Below are 22,098 nucleotides of genomic sequence, written 5' to 3' on the forward strand. Positions count from 1 at the left end.
TTAAAAAAGTGTATACTTTTTGAGAAATAAGGGATTAAAAATGTTAAAAAGCTAATTTTTCCCCCATAAACTTCAAAGGCTGTGATGTCATAATGGCCTAAAGGCAGCTGCGCCAAAGATCCTTGATTACTAGCTCCGCTTTAACCCTCTGGCTGCGCTTGTTAAGCTCCCAGAGTAGTTCCCGGGCTAATTAGAACACTGGCACAGGTGTCACCTGTGAATTCAACCATCTCAGCTTCTAATGCATACAATCTGGTGCTCCCTAAAACTACACATCCTGTTTAAGTGTTTCCCGTGTGTCAAAATAAAAGTCACAGCCATATCTCATGCTTTGAGCATTATATCTCAAGAATGCCTTGACATTCATGCTTGAAATTTGGTATGAGTGTTTGTATGGACTCAAAGATGAAGTGAATTGATGTTGGAGGTCAAAGGTCAAATGTCAAGGTCAAAAACACCTTGAGTGTTATATCTCAAGAACGCCTTGACACACAAGGTCTTTTGGTATGAGGGTTTGTATGAACTCAAAGATTAAGTGATTTATTGTTTTTTTTCAAGGAATTTCCCCACCAACATTAAGCCAGCAGCTTTCCATCCACTATTGTAATTCCTCTAGCATTACATTCTAGTTGGAATTGTTATTCAAGATATCTGTAACGTAATTGTGACTAGTCGAAACGTCAGATAGAGATATCTGTAATTCAGTTTTGACAAGGCAAAACTGAATTACAGATATCTGTCATCACGTCATTGAAAACAACATTCAACTCGTCACACATCTTAAATGACAATTGCGGATATCTTTAATTCAGTTTTGACTAGGCAGAATGAAAGTTGAAGATATCTCAAACGTCATTATGACTAGTGCAAATTATTGTGCAAGATGTTGCTCTTTAGATCCGTAGGCTAATTTCCCCTCCCCAACATAATCGAAGAAGAAGTGGGCTTATTTCCTTATTTCTATGAATGGAAGGAGAAGAAGCAGTCTTGTAATGTCTTGTTGACATCTAAAATAACTAAAACTCAGGGACACCGTGTGGTTTATTAGACTCTCACGTTATCAACTGGCTTGATCTCTGTTTCGTAGCCTACATAAATTAGTAGGCCTACTAAATGGACCAGCACCATCTACAGGAGACTCCATTCATAATGGCGTTGGCTGTAATTGAAAAATCAAAGCAACATTGAATCATCAATTCTTGCTGCCATCTCCTGTCTTGCATGGGCTGCAGCATTAAAAAGACGATTAAAAACTCCTGGCTGCTCTGACATGGTGTAATTAGTGCTAATTACAAGTTAACAGTTAGGTGCTATATGATTTGATGATTTGAACAACAACACGCTCTGCTCCCGCCTAAAGTGGGATGCGGACCTAACTTGCATAGCAATACAGATATCTCTAATGTAATTTCGCCTAGTCAAAACTCTAATTCAAAATATCTATAATTACATTTTGACTAGGCAGAATAAAAGTTATAGATATCTCCAATTTCAGATATCTCTAATCAAAACTCATTCAAGATATCTATAACTTGATAATAGATATCTACAATCAAATTATGACTATCCCTAACTCCAGTTTGAGATATCTACGTCATTTTGACTAGTCATAATTCCAGTTACAGATATCTACAATGTCATTTCGCCTAGTCAAAACTTAATTCAAGGTATCTGAAAAGGTACATGTAGATATCTTGAATTGATGTGAATTAAAGATATCTTCAACTGGAGTTATGACTAGTCAGAATCAAATTGTATATATCTCTAACTGGAATTACAGATATCTACAGTTCAATTGCAGATATCCGTAATTCACATACAGTAGTGGATATCTGCAACTGAATTTTAGATATCCGTAATGATAAACCCCATAGAAATGAATGGCAAATGTGGCGTCATTTGTCCTAGGAAGAATGTCTTTGTGGATATCTGAAATGACAATTATGGATAGGAAGAATTCAATTGTGGATATATAAAATGTTCGTTTTGACTAGGCAAAACTGAATTACAGATATCTGCAATACATATCCAGTCTAGCGGGTAAATGTTAAACTGGTTTGCCATACTAATCTTCACACAGATATTACATGTATCACATCACACGAAAGAGCTCTTTCTAAGCTTTTAAACAATGTTAAAAAAGCAAGTTGTTGTGGTAAACGGTTCGCGAGAAAAGTAACTTTAATTTAGTCAAGAATTTACCCAATTCTCTCCATATATTTGGGATAATCAAAAACTGTCTTAAGACTTATGTTTACCTTGTTTCATTCATTTTTTCCTCGCAGAGTCATTGTTTGTATTTGCTAATAGTCATTGTTGTTATTCTGTTAATTATGTTTATATTGGTAGGCTATATATATATTTTATTTTAGAGCCATATGACTTTACTAAAAACTGTTTTTTTTTTTTTGTTAATGTAATGTTTATTGATGTCATTCTAAATGGCTTTGGACATAAGTGTTAAGAACCTGAACATAAACATATATTTTTCTACATTTTGCGCTGTTGGTGTTGAGGAGACAGATGAATTAGCACAGTGGGGTCCAGGGCCCCCTGTGAATCCACAACTCATAACCAAGGGGTCCTAAAAATACTTTGCTTCAAATGATAAAGTTATGTTTTATCATTTTAAATTCATATCTACAGATGATGACCACCAATTAAACACACAAATTGTGTCTATTTGCTTCCATAACATTTAACTTGCTAACTAACTAGCTGATGAACATGGAAAAATGTTGGAGTCAGTCCATGTTGTCAAAGTGTTGCAAAATCCAAAGTTGACAAACAACCAAGTTATACACCTGCCAGACAATATGGGATAGTGAACCTGGCCACAGCTTCAGGGAATACAAATGGAATATGCCTCATTGTTACAAGCAAGATTGTAAATCATGTCTGATGTGTAGACAAGCATGTTAAACCCTACTTGATGCAGTATATAGCAAAACACTGGAGACAAATAAAGCTTTATTTTTACCCACATTTTTAACAATTACAAATGTAGTAGTGCTACTGTATAACTTAATGAAGTATCTTCACTTTGAGCTCAAAGTTTCTGCACAACTCCACTAACGGACATCTCAGCTAAAGACCATGAAAAAGGAGCAATGATTAATAGGATACATTGAATAATTTATATTTATTTGTCAAGATTATACAAATACACAGGAAAAATAGAAGTCAGTGAATACGTATTTGCCTGGTATATTAGGATGAGAGCAACACCACAAATAACAAAGTATTTACTTTTTATATTGTTAAGCTGCATCTAGCATAGACATTCTGCTTTTAAATAACACAACATTGCAGTAAAAACTCAGTGAAGGATAGGAATGTACACAAAGCAAAGTATTAAAGCAATATATTATAGGCTGAACACCTGGCCTTATTTATACACATGCGTATAGGGACAAGCACTCATTCAGTATCACCTCATGGGGGAGGCAGTAGTATGGGTTTGCAAGAAAGATCTCTTGCTCCATACACAGTTTGCTCACCATACTGTGGAACTACACATATCTTCTCTTTCATAAGATCATTTCATACAGGTATTAATTTTTAGATTTCAATAATTTCTGAAGGCTCCCAGATTTTGCAGCATATAGATCAACAAAAACACAAATAACAGAAACATTGACACTTATTGGTCATGCTGTACTGAAACAGATGAGACCAACAATGACAAGTGGATGTCCCTGTAACAGCAGTTAAGAGTGATGGCTCACTAGAGACCCTAATGCCATGCAGGTGGGGGTGCAAGAGTGAGCACAGCTAAATGGAAGCCACTACAGAACACCACTCAAATTATGGCACAAAGCAAAGCTGCATCACTTGAAGAAGGCAGCAAAGTCAGTATATAGGCAAAAATGATTTGCCAAAAATTATATACACATCTTAGATTTGAAATGTGGCAGTTGCTTGTGTGGGTTTGCTAACATATTTCAAATGGTGTAAAGGTTGCATGTTTATGTGAGTGACATCTTTTTATAGCCCAGACTAACTTTTGAATATATTGTTATACAATACTGACCTTAACCATAAAACATACATTTTTTTTAAAAGTACACTGTACAATTAGGTGATTTAGTATGGACCAGTAGAAAACTGTAAACAGGATGGGATATACTGAGAAGATTTGAGAGGGAGGGAGGTGATTACTTGTGATACACATACGTACCACAGTGCATCTGGAAGTACATTTCCACAATTGAAGCAATATAGAGGTGCCATTCATAATTATGAGTGTTTTTATGAGTGTTTTTTTTTATTAAATCATTGGCATATGGTGTGCGTTTGTTTTTTCTACTCAAAGCCATTCATAATTATGTCATAGTTTTCTTCTTCATGTGCAGAACAAAGTATTGCAATACATGGACATTAAAAACAAATATATCTATCGAAAGCAAAGTGCATAAGAAATAATAAAAAGCACACACTTCCCTTATAGGAGGTCATATGCAGTGGTGCTAGAAAATTTGTGAACCCCATAGATTTTTGAAAATCTGAGCATATCACCTAAAAAGTTACCAGATATTATAAAAATTAAAAACCTTATAAAATGACAAAGAAAATCTGTTAGAATGCCTATTTACAATAATAATTAGTAAATAATTATTAATTTGTTGCGCAAATAATAAATAAACCAACTTATGCAAGAGTGACTTTAGAGTGAAGAAAAGTCAGCCGTTATGAAGCACAACCATTTACCATTTATCGGAAGGGGCAGTAATTGGAAGGAGGGGTTCACAAACTTTTTAACACCACTGTACCTTCCAATGGGATTCTAAACAGGGGCTTATAAAATGTATTAAGCAAACAAACATATTTTTCATGTAATACTGACAGAAAAGAAGACTTAACATCTCTATCTTCCCATGGGGTTATACCTAATACATTATATGCTTCTGTGTGTTGTACTGTGCGTCAATCAATCCAATCAATGCTAAAATCAAATAATCCCAATGGGAACAAATTAATACATGCCATTATCCTACAGTATGGTGTCATTGGAACTGGAAACAAACACATGTGATCCTCTGTAGGGTATTTCAGGGTTGTGAAAGGCACAAAAACATGTTCTCAATACAATAATAGAATAATTGTGAGTGTGGTGATTTTTTTAAACTCTTTATTCTGTTTTACCAGACAACACCTTTCATGAGGAGAAAAAAGGAGTTTGTTTACATAGTTCCTTACTAAATGGAAACATCACCACGGAGAAAAGGTATGGCTGTGACTTCATTTTGCCCCAAGCTGTGGGGTTTCCTTGACAGAAAACACCACTTGGTGTTCATTGACAGGATATGGCTGTTTGACAACATGAACAAAAGTATATTATTGTGACATGGAATCTATTAGCGAACGCAAAAGAATGGAAAAAATACTTTCAGTCCATGGTGAAACTCAAACTCACACACTGAGCAATTTTAATAGCCATTTCTATGACACACCCTGGTGGTTAGGGGGGTGTAACGCTCAAGAGAAGGCTTCCTACAGGGGGCCAGTAGTTTCAGCAAGCATGCTGTATATCACAGCAAAACACTGGAATTCTGCATGGTAACTCCTCAGGCTGGAGTTCACTAAGGCTGACTCACAGCTCTGCACAAACATACGAGGCAAGGCATGTGTGGGTGAAAGTTAGACATGCTCTAGAAGCCACTGGAAGAGAGACTTGTAACCATGCATTCTGTTGTCTTCAAGCTGTGATTCCTCATAATACCTCAACAGGGCTTGGAGCAGCTCACCGATTCGCCACTGCCTCTCCCTCACCTTCTGCATGACCTCTGGAAGCTAAAGAAGGGAAAGATGTGTTACACAAACACCATGGAAACTACACATATTTTTGTAATCTAAGAGCTCTTGATCTTCATTCATTGCATTGGTCCATGAGGCAAAACCTGAAGAGCAGGGCTGGACTGGGACCAAAAACACACAAGTCACAGAAACAAATGCAATGCTATTTGAATCTCTTATATTAAGATCAAAAAATCTATTTGGTATTGTTTTTAGTATAAAGAGACTTACCTATCGCTCTCTCGTAAGATAATTGAAACCATGACTACTCTGAATAAAAATGACAGGTAGGTTCTGGTAGGTAGAAGCCAGTTTTGGTAACACTTTGTGCAAGCAGTTATGAGGACCTAGAATTTAGTTGCAAGAGGCTATAAATGAAACTGATTTAATTTCAACATCCATGTAGTTTCTATCCTCATCAACTCCTAAAATACATGAATTAAAACACGGTAATTTCATCCTACTCTGCGTGTTCAGTTGGTGAATTGTTTATGAGTTTGGAGTGATCTACTTTAAATTTTGTATATTTTATTGATTATGTTTGCACATGTTTGAGTGAATATGATAACAGGTGTCGTCTATATGTGAAATATCTATGCAAAACAAACAAACAACAAAATATAGTGACCTGTTGGAGCTCCCTGCTGTTCTGATGGCCCAGCTGGAGAACAGGCTGCTCAGCAATGGAGGCTGCAATCCACTGGAGCAAGGTCCTCAGCTGGGGGTCAAGGCCAGGCTCCCTTAGTTCTGTGTTGATCACTAACAGTGCCCGCTCTCCCTGTGCATGGACCCTTTCTGCACGTGATGTGCCTGCCATGCACAACAAATCTTTTCAAACACTTTACATCACATTATATTTGCTATAAAGTCAGGGGTTGTTCTTTAACATCATTGAGCCATCCAGCACTGCATGTTTTCCATCTGTTCTGTATATCTCACTAATGTCACTAATGGCATTCTTGAATATTAAATCTAATTTGGTTAATCAGGGGATATAAAATTACTTTAATAAATCCTTGAGATTGGACTCTACCAAAATAAAAACTTAAAATCATGGGACACATGGTGTAAGCATGCAGACATGTACAGTGCGTTGGACTGTATCTTAAATCACAATTCAACTCTCATCAGCAAGCCCACAAGATGGCTGTGTTTCCCACGCTCCTGGGCTGACTAGGCAAGACACAAAACTTAGACTAAAGTCATCTGCAGACACTTTCAGATCTACTCTGACAGTCTCAAGAGAGAGAGATGGGAAAATCAAGTGTGGTTTTACAAGTGGATGGTAAATTCCCCTCTGAGAAGCCCCAAAGAACTGTATAGCTGCACCAAAGATACATTGGGGAAATGTGTGACTGTGTATAACGCACGTGTGTGTGTGTGTGTGTGTGTGTGTGTGTGTGTGTGTGTGTGTAAGAGGTCGGTAGGTGCGTGGGGTGGGGTGGGTACCCCTGTAGCAGATGGTGCTTTCATTACCATTTGTTTCCTCCTTGGCCTCCAATTCTTTCTCTTCAGTGTAATCACTGCAAAGTAAAATATCAAACAAGAACAGAAAGTCACAGTACAATGGCAGATTAAATAATTAGAATTAGAAAAAGAGTAAGTGAGAGCAACTAAAAGTACACAGGCAGGATAGCTACTCAAACGAGATTCGAGATCCAATTCTCATTATATCCCACATCATAGCTCAGCTCTTAATATAGTTTTTGAAATATAATAAGACAAAGAAGAAGGAGAAGAAGAAAAATTCTACGTAATGCTAGACAAATATATTTATTGGATTGCAATGTAGGTTTTCCATAATTTCTCTATAAGACAGCCCGATGAAGCACTGTTGTCTCTTGCAGATGTAGCTGGTGTTTTTCTCCATATTTTGAATCAACAAAAAGAGTAAACAACAAATCTCCCTTGGTTCTAAATCTAGACCATTGTTGACATAGCCCAAGACAACAGTTGCAATTATATTTCATGCTCTGGAAAAAGCATACTGTGCACCCATAAAGATATTATATTCATGTTGAATGACATTACTTCCACTCTGTTGCTACTGTAATGACTCATTCTCTCCCTGTGTTATATATATAACTTATATATAAGTTTTATGAGAATCGTGTCTGGATATATATCACTATTTCATATATATCACTATTTCAACATGCAGGGCATTATCTAAAGCCAAATCTGATTTCAATAAATGATTTCAGTGTGGTAACTTTGTGAATGGTAGACAACAAAGACATTTTCCTTGTCATAGTTTCTTTCTTCTGAGAGAGAAAGGAAAATGCAAGACACATTTAAGCACTGGCAGTATCTAATTTCTGTAGTCGTATAGTCACTGCTGAAAGCCCACAAATAAGTTATGTTTGGCTCAGACCAACCTGTCAGACGGGGAAAAGGACAAATGCTCTTCATAAACCTCTCCCTCTAAACCCAGGCTGCTCCAGCTACTGCTGTTCCCATTACTACTGGGGGAGAGAGGAGAAGCATTCCTTAATACGCTGCACTATTCCACTCGACAGATCAAAATGGCAGTTGGAGATCACTTTTCCATACTGTGCTACAGCAGTATAGTTTTTCACTCTACAATATGCATATCATTAATACTGAAGAATGAGAATGTTTAGTTTGAATTCACTGTGATGACATCTTGAACTGAATGTCTTGTGTTAACACAAAACACCATGCCTCAATGCTAATTAACTATTGATGACTAATACAGTATTTTAAGCGCTTCACAATTGTTATGATTTTCAAAATATAAGTGCTTGTTCCTGCGTCCAAAAATTGAACTCCTAGAGAAAAACAAAAATCAAAACAAGATATCCTATTTGCTCCTACACACAATTGAGCTCAATTTCACATGTACAATTTAGACCATTGTCTTGTATTTCTTAACTTCAACTCATAAGAAATAGCCAAGTCCAATTTAAGTTCATCTTACGTTCTTAAAAAAGCTATTTTTTTGTTCCTTCAGGGGTTTTGGAGAAACAGGTCAGGATCCAGAAAGACAACGTTGTAACTCACAAGCAAAATAGGACATTTGTACTCAAACTAATTTTGTTAAACAAACTTGCCACATCTAGCTTAAAAATATTCAAATCTATTTCTATAGTTCTCACTTTAGTAAGTATTGATGACTGCGAAAAATGCAGTAGTATATCAAGCAGATCTACTAACAGTTTGACACAATACTTTCCTAGAGGTTATGACTGAAGTTATGACACTGTAAAAAAATAAAGTGTGGAAACATTGTGGAGGTCCTTTACCTGTCACTCAAATGGAAGAAACTGCTGCTCTCATCTGGATGGTCATCCTCAAAACTCAAGTTAGACCAACTGCCAAGACTGTCATCTCCAACACTCAAGCTCAGCTGCTGGCTTATAGTGGATTCTATTGTATTGATACCTTCTTTCCCTGACATGCTGCAACATAAACATTGTTATTTTTATATACATTTTAACCAAAACATTTTATGAGAAAACAAACAATGTCTATGACAAAGGAAACACAATGTGTATTGGGGTTTAGAATTCAAAACTCAACACAAGCTTGACAACTCCAAATAAATCAACATGCTGTACTGAGCATCAGACATGTACAGGGCAAGTCATCAAGTGGTTTTACCTCAAATTGATGGTTTGGCAGACATTGGACAATGCTGACGTCATAATCTCTGTGGTGAGGCTTTCCGCAAAGCTTGCTCCATCATGACCAATCCCACTGTCTGCATTCAGGCTAGCACTGCTCAGTTCTTTCTTTGCTTTCGCAATTGCTGTTGACACCATTTCTTCTGCAAACATTGCCCTCTTATCCAAATGAATATGAATCTTGGGAATGTCATGTCCACTTGCTGCATCAGGACACTGTCCCCCCCTTTTCTGCAAACCATGATAGTGATGTCGAACAGACTTGCCATAACACAAACAATCACTAACTTGACAGTAGTGGCACACTTGAAACGTTGATGTGGCCCTGGCCTTAGCATCCCATCGTCTTTTGGAACATGGGAGTTTTTCAAGAGTTTTCCCTCCTGCTGCCTTTTGGGCGACAGTTCCCAAGGTCATTTCCAAAGTGTCATCTACTATTTTTTGGGCATAGTGCTCAATCACTTGCATTATGCCACTGTTGTAAGAGCCATCATTTAAGTTCCCAGTGCTATGATACTGTCGCTTTTTTTCTGCGTTAGGCAATATAGAACAAGAAAACGTGCTTTTCATGAAATTCTCTGCCATGTCCTCAAGCTTAGTTTTTTTATACAGACAGGAATCAGTCAGTGATTTTGGCAAACGCACTGAGGACACTCTAAGCTTCCTTGTAACGTCACAGGTAATACTGTATGCCAAGGACTCAGCAAAATGTACATATTCCATATACTCATTCTTATTGTCTTGCCCTTCATGACATAAAGGCTGTGCAGCACCACTAAGGGAACATGCTTTACCAACAACGCCTCTAGCGGGGATTGTTTGAGAAGCTGACATTCTACAAACATTGTGGCTGCTACTGCAGTGCAAATGCCTTAAGGAATAAAGTCTTGAGGGAGACTTAGGCTTTAATTTGTGAGCTGCATGAGTAAGTCCAGCCTTTATCGATCTATATGCCAGCTGACTGGCATAATGATCCAAGATAAGTTCTCTGCTTCCACCTTCTTTCTTCAAAACTTTAATTAGGTACCCTGCATACTCGTCTGAGGCACTCTCACAGCTTGGGTACTCAGTTGTCATCCGACTGGTACTACTGCTAGGGGCATTGAGAACTGATGGTAGACAGTCACTGAACCACTGATCACCTAGATCACTCAACTTTACAGTTTTGCAATCAGATTCATGACTCTGTGATAATCTTGATGTGTCCCTTTGAATACCTTTGTGGTGACTATGGTTTGTAATCATCATTTTCTTCACATCACTCATAACCTCTCCAGCAATTTCACCAGCATACATCCATAAAACGTTTAGGGTCTGCTCTGAAAACTTTGCACTATGTGAGACAACATCTTTTCTTTCAGTGTCCCTGTTATATAGCACATCAAGGCCCATCGAATCCATTTCAGTTGCCATAGAGACTATGTGGTATGCTAATCGTCCTGCATAGAGGAGAGCTCCATTCTCCATCATTTTGTCGTCAAAACTGACATCATGTTCTGTTTCAGCTCTGTTAACTATACCTGAATTATATCCTTCCTCCAGAACATCTTCCTCCATCTCATTGTGGCATGCCCCCTCAGACAAAGATCTCGTAGACATGAAGTCTGCCATATGAAAGTCAGAACTTCCTTTTTTCTGACCAGATGGTGAGTAATGTGACGTTGAAGGGGGTGTTAAAGGGGAATATTCCTTGGTGAATTTGCCTTTGAACCTCTTTGAAAAGTGCTTACTTTTTCTTTCATTGTAATTTTCTAAAGGTTGCTGTGGATTAGAGGGTGCTCCTGTGTCTGCACCACATTTCTGGTCAGGAGCATGGGTTATTTCCTCTACACTGACCTTTTCGCCTCCAGTGGATATCTCGAAGGTTGGTACATCCAGAGTGTCCTTAGTCAAAACACCATCAATTTCTGAGGCTTCCTGACTGACTGGGGAATGATGCTTCGTCAAGAGATCAGATGTTTCTTTACTTTCAGTCTTTGAGACAGACAGAGTCAAAAGGTTGCATTCAGAACTCTGGATAGATGCATCATGCAACTTTGAATTTAAAGTCTGATTCTCTCCTTGACCTGATGACAGGTGACTTCCCATTGATTTACTCAGAAAGTCAGCACAGTCTTCTACCTTTTTCTTGACTTTAGGGGATGTCATTAGGTCAAATGCTTCACTCACTATCTTGTCCACCATGGTACCAGACAAATTACTGAAAGAGGCTCTTCCTGAAATACTGTCATCTAGTGGAACTGCCATAGACTCTCTTTGAAAGCCAGCATTGCTATCAGCAGTCTCCTCTAGACTCTGTAAATGAGAAATAGCTTTTCCAGCCACAGGGACCGAGACACAGCTAGCCATACCAGACACACAAAAAAGAGCTTTCTGCATCATGCAATCATCCTGCACTGGATCATATGGTTGAAGGCTGCCTCTTAGTGCAGGATTACAACTGGCTGTATAACAGGCTGTTTTGGACTTAATTTCAGAACTGACATGACAAATGTTGTCTACAGACACACTGATGGCTGCTTGGGTTGTAAATGCCATGTCAGCTTGTGACAATTCTATAAATGCCTCCTGAAGAACAGATTCCGATAGATCTGTGGCATATGAAGAAACAACTTCCTCTTCGTGTTCAAAAGAGTAAACTTTTGGAGTCAGTGGTGAAGAGGCGTGTGAAAACTGACAAACCTCCATGATACCTTCAAAGACTAACTCTTCAGCCAAATCTGCAGCAAATTTTGTAACAGTGTTGCTAAAAATTTGACTTTTCAAAGACAAGAATTCTCCAAGTGCCCCAGAAACCGCCTCTCCAACAAGGAAGCTAGCCAATCCATTTATGGCACGTTCTTTTAACACATATGCACGACGCATACCTATCTCATGAAAGGCCATTTGAAACACTGAAGAGGTCAGCCTGGCAGCTAAATGGCAAAGGGTAGTAGTACAGGATGACACTCCTTTCTGGATATCTCTGAAGGCACTACCAAGACTAATTTCAACTAGATCTGTGGCAAATCTCTGAATTCCATCTTTGAGAGACTGATATTTCTTCTGTGACTGGGAAACTGTTACTGTTTCTTGAATGTCAGCCAACTTCATGAGATGTCCACTGATGCTTTTAAATTCTTTGTGACAAACACAACTCAGGTTCTTATTCATGTTGATATCAACAGGGGATGAGTAGCCACAAACAGATCCAAGAATTTCCTTGGACAGGCTACTTGCAAAATCAGAATAGGTCTTATACAAGGAACAGAGATCATGAGGTTTGCGTAACTCTGAAATGTCTCCATCTAATTTCCAGAAATACTCTAGGGTACCCCCTTCTCCCAGAGGGCTGAAAGCAGATGAACAGATTGGACTGAACAGTGATCCACTCTCGTCACAGGATTTCCTTACTAGTCGGGGAGAATCTGAAACATCTGAGTGAACACCATATGGAGAACCTGGCCTCAGTGGAGTTGGTTTCCTAATATTGTCTGGGAGAACGGAGTGGTCAAATTTATGAGGATTCATAGTTGAATGACCCCTGGAGACATATTTAGAGTCAGTTTCTTCAGATAACGTCTTTGTCTGTGATTGGCCAGAGGTGTTTTGACCTTTTGGCACCTTGATGGATGATTGGAGTATTAGGTCCAAGTCCTCAAATTGATCAAAACTATCAAAAAATTCACTGACCTCCGAGTCAGAGTCCTCTACACCATCCTTGAGGACAGGGATATTGGGTATTTCAAGTTTTGCCTTAAGACTCCTCTGATAGTCCACTTCATCTAAGAAAATTATGGGACTGGGGCTAGAGCAGTCTGACTCATCTGACTCTGTCAGGGAGTGAGAGATGTCTTGGTCTTTAGGGGGAATGTCTGACAAAGGCAAACTATACGGACTCTCAATTCTTGAAAAACACGTAGAAGTGGAACCCAACTGGACAGAGATAGGTCCCTCAGTGGTGTACTTCTGCTTTCTTGAGCTCTTCTTGGAAGAAGTGCCTACAATGATGTGAGAGCCAGCCATGTCTTTGCAGTATCTGGAGACTGTCTGGGAGGCAACATCACGCTGATTTCCCTGATTGTAGGAAGCCGAGACTAGGGAAAAGAGCACAAAAATATGGAGATTTATAGATCTATTACATTGAAAATGTTTTATGAATAAATTTGCCACATTTTACTGTTTGGTGTGTGGGTCAATGACATGACATGCAGATTTCTGTGTCCGAGTCCATTACTTTGGTTTAAAATAACTTTAAATGATTCATAACAAACATTATTTTATTCAAAATGTCAGGTGGTGCAACCGTCTGAGCAAATTAACACTGTGAAAAGTATTAAATATAGAATTTAAAAGGTAAGGAAATTAAAAATAAATATAGTGGCATAATTGTAGTATATGTACTAGTTTACTAGGTAATTGTTTGGAAAATTGAAAAAAAAAACTTTTATCTGGAAATTTTCATATCTGAAATGTCAGGGCGGTGTAACTGCATTCATAGAACGTTTATTTTGAATTGAAGAGGGAAAAGAGTATATATAAAACAGGATATTGTCTCATCAAGAGGACCCCAAGTGACCTTTACTGATGAGTGAAAAGTTCGTAAATCTCTCTCAAATATTGATAATAGTTGGTGATCATAGTTGGACTTGTCTGGTGGTACAACCAATGTAAAACTGAGAACAAGTTATTAATATAAAACTCTTTTGTTTTGTAAAACTAAATGGATGAACTTGCTAACAAAGTCTATGAAGATGCTTGTATAATTTTAAATTAGTAGCAAAAGTCAGGTGGGGCAACCACATAGTCAGGTGGTGCAACCAGGTAAAATACTAATTTTAACCAAGAAATAGTAGATTCCAGTGAAAACGCCATTGTGAACGTCATCTCATGAGAGAATAACTAGTGGAAAACTGGGGGAAGTTTGCTAACAGAGTTACCCAGTTGTGGGCTTGTCGTTACTTGTTGATGGTTAATAATCATATGGTCATATTTTTGTAACAAGTCAAATTCAGTCAGTGTTCACTTTTGCCGTTTCGGCAAGCTAATGTTTAACCTGACTCCGCCAGATGGATTGCTTCGCATTTGCTCGGCATTTCCATCTGGAAACTTTCCGTTGGAGAATTTTTGGGAAGGGGCTAAAATACTGGTTATATGGTTAATAACCATATGGTCATATTTTTGTAACAAGTCAACTTCAGTCAGTGTTCACTTTTGCTGTTTCGGCCAGCTAATGTTTAACCGGACTCCGCCAGATGGATTGCTTCGCATTCGCTCGACATATCCATCTGGGAACTTTCCGTTGGAGAACTTTTGAGAAGAGGCGAAATACTGGTTAGCTGATTAGATAAACCATCTGTCTATCACCACCTACGTTGGTGATAGACGGGCCAAATCAACCAATCAGGTCAACGAAGTGTATGATGTACTAACAGAGTGTCAACCAAAATACAACCACAAGCTAGGCTACCCTTAACCTAAACCTGGCTCAAAACCATTTTCTCCATCGCAAGAAGCCAGACTGATCTGCGTGTGGAAAAATGGAACTCGCAAGATCAGGATGGTCTCACAAGGCTAGCTAATGTTAGCCGCTTGTAAAAAAACAGACTGCAAGCATGCTAAAAAAACATAGGCAGACAAGCTTGCCGAAAATATGAAATCATAAAGCTTATTCTAAAACTATATGTTTAGACTATATTTATATTTGTATATGAAGCAGTTTGTATGAATTACCCAAAATTCCCAGTTAATTCCCGTAAAAATTCCCATTATTTCTCTTAATTTCCTTTAATTCCATGAAAGTATCCAACTTGGAATATTTCCAAAATTCCCCAGCTTAACTTCCCATGGAAAGTTTCCGGAAGTTTACCGGAAATTTTCCACCCCTTTGCAACCCTACCCTTACAGAAACTAAATGTTTGCAGCAGATTTGCGGCAAACTTGTGGGTGATTTGTGGGAAACAATAGCCTGGGTGCCATTCCGAACTTAGTCCCACTCAGAACATTTGAGGTCGGGAAGTTCGGTCTGGCATTGCTCCATTGTGGAGCAAGTATGCTCGCCCTAGATCAGGCGGACCAATCAAATAATCAAATCGGGCTTTACGATGATGGACAGGTTAGCAACAGCGCCTGGTCCATCACGTCATCTGAGCACGCTTAGATTAGGCTTATGTTTGAAACAAAAACACTGTGTCTAGAAGGATACATGGCTTTTAAGACCCCATATGGAAAATGCATATTATTTAATGAGGTTTTATTACTGAAAACAATTATTTCTGAAAACTTTGGCCAAAGTTGAGATGTGGGAAAACTCGTGGTTTCACTTTACAAGGGAAAACAGCGCTGTTGCATTGTGACATGTTTCCTCGTTTGTTTGAAATCTCTGATTGACCACCTGTTTAAGAGATTTGCGACAGCCTTTCCCAGCTGTTTAACATGTTTGTAGCATATCAGTGTTCAACAGAATTATTTTTAAAAACGGAGGGGATATAGGCTATCCGTTTTTTCCTAATAGCCTACCCTACTACTATCTCTTAGATTTCGCTAATGAGTGTTGTAGGCTAGGAGTTATTGACGACACTAACTTTTTTACAAAAGACCAGAAAACAATGTTAAGGCATTTGTGGAGAAGAAGGATGGTTTGTGTGTTTTCTTCCTACACCTCACGGTAAGCCATTTCGTTGCTCTGATTGGTTAGGTCTATCCAATTGAGTGCAGAGGCATTCCCCCCTGTATCGGTTGAAACACGGCCCATAATTATGTACCAATGGAGCAGTATCAGACTCATATTCTGACTAGAATTGAGTATGACTACGTCAGGCTAGGGAAACAAATGAGTTCACTAGAAATTATTGCCAGAAGTTTGCCAGTGTTGGCTGCTATAGGCAAACTTCCAGTAAAGTTCTGGCAACAATAAGAAGTTTGCCACTAGTGGCAAATCTGTCTGCCAATGATTTGCCACCACACTTCTAGTGAACCTCTGGTAACAAATTTGCCAGTAGTGGCAATTGCCAGTGAACTGCCACCAGCTGTTTCCCAGTAATGGCAAACTTAAGTGAACTTCTGGTAACAAATTTGCCAGTAGTGGCAAACATGAACCAGTTTACCATAGATAGCATTTCTGGCAGTAATGGTATTATTCATACTTTTGTTTATTTCCCATATTATCTTATTGACGTGATTCTAATTAAACTAGGGGTCTCCAACCTGTTTCCCTTCAAGAGCTACCTTGACAAAATGAACATGGCAAAGAGCTACTAATGTTTTATAGGCTATTAGTAGTGGCATGTTTTAAATTGTAGCATGTAAACAAAGAATAAAGAATAAAGAATGTATTCACATAGCTGATCTCCATCCAAAACAGCTGAATAAGTTTTGTATGCATTTTAACGCTCCTTTCAATTCTTTTACCTTCTGTCTTTGCAGATTGTGAATTTGATTTGATAGGAATTTTATCAGGTTTACCAAGTGACTTATCAAATTCGCAAACATTTTCCTTGAACCTTATTTTGAGAGCTAGCCCTACTCAGAAACAGGTGGGAAGCTACTGGTAGCTTGCAAGCTACCTGTTGGAAACCCCAGTTCTAAACTATGGCGATCCTTATTATTTTATTTAATCTATTATTATTTCAGTTTTTGGGCTGGTTTACAATTACGCCTACATGTCTCTATTCCAATTCTTTCCCAAATGCTTCTCAAGATTGTTTTTTGTTCAAGATAAAACAACAAATAAAAAATGAAAACGAGTTACAATTGAGCCCACACACGCAGTGCAAAGGAGGGGAAGATGCCACTGCCTGCTGTCCTCAATCTGGTAAGTTAACAAGTGTCAAGCATGCTCTGTATGTTTGAGCATGTTGAAATGGCTGATGTAACTTCTCACCAGTCAGTGACATTATTATCATTGCTTATCATTGCTAATTTGTAGTTACAAAATATGTGTCTGAATAAGAAGTTATTAAAACTAAGAAAGTTTGTTTTTAATCGATGGAAAATAGACTACATTTTCTGTCTTCACTCCATGCATGAGCTGTAGTTAGCAGTGATTAGCAAACTATGCTAGCTATCTCAAAGTAAAAAGAGAGTCCAGGTACAGTAATTAATGGTTGTTGTTAGTTGACTTAATGTTCACTCAATGAGCTGTTTGTGGGTTGTGTAAAACGTTATAGCAAATGTGAAAGACATAATCTAGGTGATATCTTTTAGTGCTGTTTGTGAGCAAGGAAAACTTTGTTTTAACGAGTTCTATGAATATATTTTTAATTCCAGGGGCAATTTTTGTGCAGTCAAAAACGGCCGCTAAACCAACTGAACATCTTTTCACCTGTTACCACTTGTTGCTCCCCTTCACTTGATGGGAAAGCATGTAAAATACAGATGAATTGCTTACTGTGTGTTAATACATCTTACATTCTTTGTCTCTTAGGTTTGTGGTGTTTGCTGGTCACAAAAGGAGATGCTTTGGTAGTGTAAGTATTGCCTCATTAGCTGTGAAAAGAGAACACAGCTATTTACCAATTCACCAGCTCTTTTTTTCCAAGAGTCATGTTTGTACGATTTTACTTTGTATTTTTATTTTTCAGTAAAGGTGTTATGGCCCTTGAGTGGTCTAAAACAGTGTTTCCCAAACTTTTTTCCTGGGGACCCACTTTTTAAAAATGACAGACTATCGCGACCCAATTGACTTCAGATCTAACATGCAACCACCAATATTGCCCAAAATGTCGATGTTTTAGGCCACAGGTTCTCAAACTTTTCTATAACCATTCTACAGTGCCATATTTAAGTGGTTGGATAGATATCTAATGTCTATAGGTATGGCCCACTACTAGGGTTTAGTGATGCACTCCAAAGTTTTCCCACAATTCTGCAATCTCAATTACACTCATGAGACAATGTTAAATATGTTCAGTTCATGTTCTAGCTCAGTTCTGTACACACACACACAACCTTAGGTTGTCCTCATCCTGCTTTGAACACGGTTGTGTTGCATTTTGAGCACCATCAGCTTGGGAAGTTGGAAATGAATACCAAAAAGATCCATTTTAATGTACAGTGGGCATCGCTTTCAAATGGCCACTTCAGTCGCACATTACGCGTGAAGCTGCGTGAAGCTTTAGTACCACTTTCAGCCACTGTGCGTCGCTCTGCCACTGTACATCGCTCTGCCTGCCGCCCCTTCTGAAAAAGCTCGATTTAACTCGATTTAGGCTACTTGGGTATGGCTTAAGGCTTGACTATGCGGTGGTAACGAAAATCGAAATCGAAATTTCCTATCTACATTATTGTCAGTGTTGGGGTAACGCAACTGCGCAAAGCAAAACAGTGGTGTGATAATTGAGCCAGTAGAGAAATAACTGTTCAGAATTAATCTGTAGCCTTGGGTAGGCTTCTGCGACGTTTTTAACAGGCTACTCTATAGAGGCTTAGACAACTATGACCCACGTTTTGGTTTCGTAAATTAATTTGCCCTACTTCTTGACTGCAATGTAGTCAATTGACTGCTAGACATGTCATTTTTATTTTTCTGTACCATAAACAAATACATCTGCTTTATGCCCCAGAATTACATTCATATTTGGAACTTACATAGTCCAATGCATTGTTACAGTACGTTAGTGTTTCCCAAAACCATAGTAGCAACGAACGTTCGCAACCACTATCGTAAAGTTGTGTAGTTACAACTACACCTCTCGACCTGTGGTAGAATGCTAGTAGAAGCATAGTTCCAGGGATCTTCATGTCAAAGACATCACTGACGCCAGTTATTTGTTTGCAAATTAATAATATATTTAGGTTTCTAATTGATATTTACACTTCTAACCACCATACTTTAATACTATATATACTTTTTAATACTTATACTTCCATATTTTAAAATGCCCAAGGCAGAAAATACATAAATTAAAAGTCAATTTGCAGCCATGTGCACCTAAGTAAAAGTCACACACCTGCAGATAATAATAAGGTGGTGCGCACTTTTTGACGAGTCAGCTGAGAATATGTAGCCTTTGATTTTCATGGAGGGGGGTCCTTGTTAGTTTACATAAACCAAGCCAAGAAGGCTGATTCTGATTTTGATAATATGATCTGCACAAAAGATAAACTTAGGTAAACAACAATGTCAATATTGTTGTCAAAATCTTAACCCAGATTCGAACTCTTGGACAGGGGACTGGTAACTGCTGTGCAACGGTGGCGGTCATCTGCCGGCCTTAACGCAATGCGCCACAGAAGTATGTGCCCGTTCACGTGCTACTAAACGTCATTAACCACCTTAGTCCAGACTACTGAAGTTTGGAAACTATCATGGTCCAAACTTACAGTAGGCCTACTATGTAAGTAGGACAGTTTTGGGAAACAGTCGTAACTTACATGTTGGTTAGTTGAACGATGCATCCTGTTAGTAAAAAGCTAACCTCCGTAGTTGTACGGGAAACGCACCCCATGTAGGCCATTAGCAATCTCTTTATTTTATGAAGCCTACACAGTAGATCACATGCCACATTCTCACTTTCAATAGACAGATGCAATAGCCATTGGTCAAGTATTGAGTATAAAGCAATTAAGATAGTACCCTATACAAAAAGTACTTCATACCATCATAAACATTCGTTAAAACGAATAGCATTTTGCAACTTGACAAAACACTGGATTAAATATCGTAGGCACAGGAGAAAACTTGTACATCCATTGGCCCGTGGGGAGATCACATGCCAGTTGCCTCTCCCTTCAGTGCTATGACTCGTTCGGCTGTGAGCTTGTTTCGCAAAAAAAAACTCTATTGCAGATATCAATGCGTCTTTGTTCATGGGTTTGGCCTCACAGCAGAGGCTTAGACAACTATGACCCACGTTTTGGTTTCGTAATTTGCCCTACTTATTGACTGCAATGTAGTGAATTGACTGCTTGACAGGTTATTTTTATTTTTCTGTACAATAAACAAATACATCTGCTTTATGCCGCAGAATTACGCACTTGGCCAGCCTATAGACCGGAAAGAGTCATTTCCAGTGGAAGAACAAAATGCTGAATAAAGCCCAAAGATATGAAAGCATATCTGGCAAGTTGTTATTTTTTGAAGACGTAAATGGTTGGGCTATAGGCCTAGTTTGCAAGAAGGAGACATAAAGCGTGAGCATGACGCACTATCCACAGCTGTGGTAGCGGGGGGTAGGAGCGCAGGATTTATATACAATTCTTCAACAGAAGGCCTGCCTCGAATGCAGGCTTGCCCAAAAAAAAAAGGCCTGTGGTTTGCAGCCTACAGTAAGTAGGTCTTAGTGAGTTAGGAGTCCTCTAGACTTCTTTTAAGCTGTCTCAGAGGTGGAAAGTTATGTTAAGTTGGGGGGCAGGGCCGGATTAACAATTCATAGACCCTTGGGAACAAATGTCTGATGGCCCCCCCTGCCCCCCAGCCAACGTGAATCGGGCGGTCAGTTAATAGGCCTATATCGTGAAGATTTGTATTGCCATTTAAGGCACGAGCGCATCTTTGAGGCCAAGCCTCACCAAGTAGCCCGTTTGTTTACAACTAACATTACATTTAATTAAACTGCTTATAGGCTATGCCGAAATAGTTTCAACATTTTGAATATCAGTGTCGGGTGAATTAGGAAATGCCTTATGGCTGAAAGCTGCTTGGAATTCCCCCTGTCAAGCAATAACCATACAAAAAGTTAAAAACAGATGACATGATGCGCATCACTGACATAATGCGCAAATAATATAGCCTAGATATTCCAAATATTCGAATACATGTGTTTATTTTAGAGGGGATATTCAAACGCCAAATCGCCTAACCCCGGTGAGTGGGGGTCGCTATAATGCGTGTGAAATAGCACCATTGAGTAGCCTATGCGAAATAGCCTTAAAATCGTTCCGATGTTTTGTGCCTTCTGGTTTCTCCACCTACTGGTTTCCTTGCGCGTGCATGCGCTGCAGCAGTTGTCAGACATTCACAAACAAGTTGTTTTAGGCGGTTTGAAGTCACTTTTCATACGCCCTGAGCACTCGGCTACATTACAGCCACTCGGACAAAAGTCATGTAAAAAAAATATATGTTTTGAAAAATAGCATTAAACTGGATTCGATCCCGCAAAAGCAACACACGCGTGACCCTCTCCATCCTGATTCCCTTCTCTTTGAGCCAACTAATATGTTACGCGAATCAATTAACTATTGTAGGCTACCATTAATTAATAACGTAGGCAACACCCAGGTAACATGTTGTCCAGGCTATCTGAAACAAGGGGTTGCCTCTCATCTACAACAACTGGTTACCTTGGGCTGCTACAGTCGTCAGTGCACTGTGCACAGTAGGCCTATGCCACTCTTTGTGGTTGATCAACTAAAAATAAAAGATGTATTTGGTGATGACGTTATTGTAGGCCTAGTAGACCTAAATTCTGAGAAATTAAATGGTACGAGAAACGATCTACATAGCGCACCAGACCGCGATGTCTTCAATCAAGGGTTGAATGAAGGGAGTTTGTCAATAAACATTCTTAATTTTTGAATGTCTTTGTCAGGGAACATCTGACTTTTAAAAACCATAGGCCTGGTAGTCGCTCAGACAAGGAGTTATAAGATAAAGGAAATACCATTTGTGTCACCTAATGCAGTTCAGTGAATTAGCAAGATACCATCAGAAGCCAACAATCATAAAGCACCTGTG

General features: G+C 38.7%; 1 protein-coding gene across 6 annotated transcripts in view; it reads right to left on the reverse strand.

Moving 5' to 3' along the window:
* Nucleotides 1–3,123: 3,123 nt before the first annotated feature.
* Nucleotides 3,124–22,098, reverse strand: part of akap11 (A kinase (PRKA) anchor protein 11) — a 42,991-nt gene continuing 24,016 nt past the window's right edge. For 4 of the 6 annotated variants that reach the window (XM_048238405.1, XM_048238407.1, XM_048238406.1 and 1 more), the window contains exons 7-12: nucleotides 9,421–13,519; nucleotides 9,063–9,218; nucleotides 8,175–8,261; nucleotides 7,273–7,319; nucleotides 6,425–6,606; nucleotides 3,124–5,793 (exon numbers count right to left, since the gene is read on the reverse strand). In XM_048238405.1, the coding sequence (XP_048094362.1) occupies nucleotides 5,641–5,793; nucleotides 6,425–6,606; nucleotides 7,273–7,319; nucleotides 8,175–8,261; nucleotides 9,063–9,218; nucleotides 9,421–13,519 (4,724 nt within the window). In that variant the 3' untranslated portion in view covers nucleotides 3,124–5,640. The remainder of the gene's footprint in view (nucleotides 5,794–6,424; nucleotides 6,607–7,272; nucleotides 7,320–8,174; nucleotides 8,262–9,062; nucleotides 9,219–9,420; nucleotides 13,520–22,098) is intronic. The other 2 variants (XM_048238408.1, XM_048238410.1) reach the window with 2 other exon arrangements.

This window comes from Alosa alosa, chromosome 3 (assembly GCF_017589495.1).
Source record: "Alosa alosa isolate M-15738 ecotype Scorff River chromosome 3, AALO_Geno_1.1, whole genome shotgun sequence".
In the NCBI taxonomy this organism is placed as follows: Eukaryota; Metazoa; Chordata; class Actinopteri; order Clupeiformes; family Clupeidae; genus Alosa; species Alosa alosa.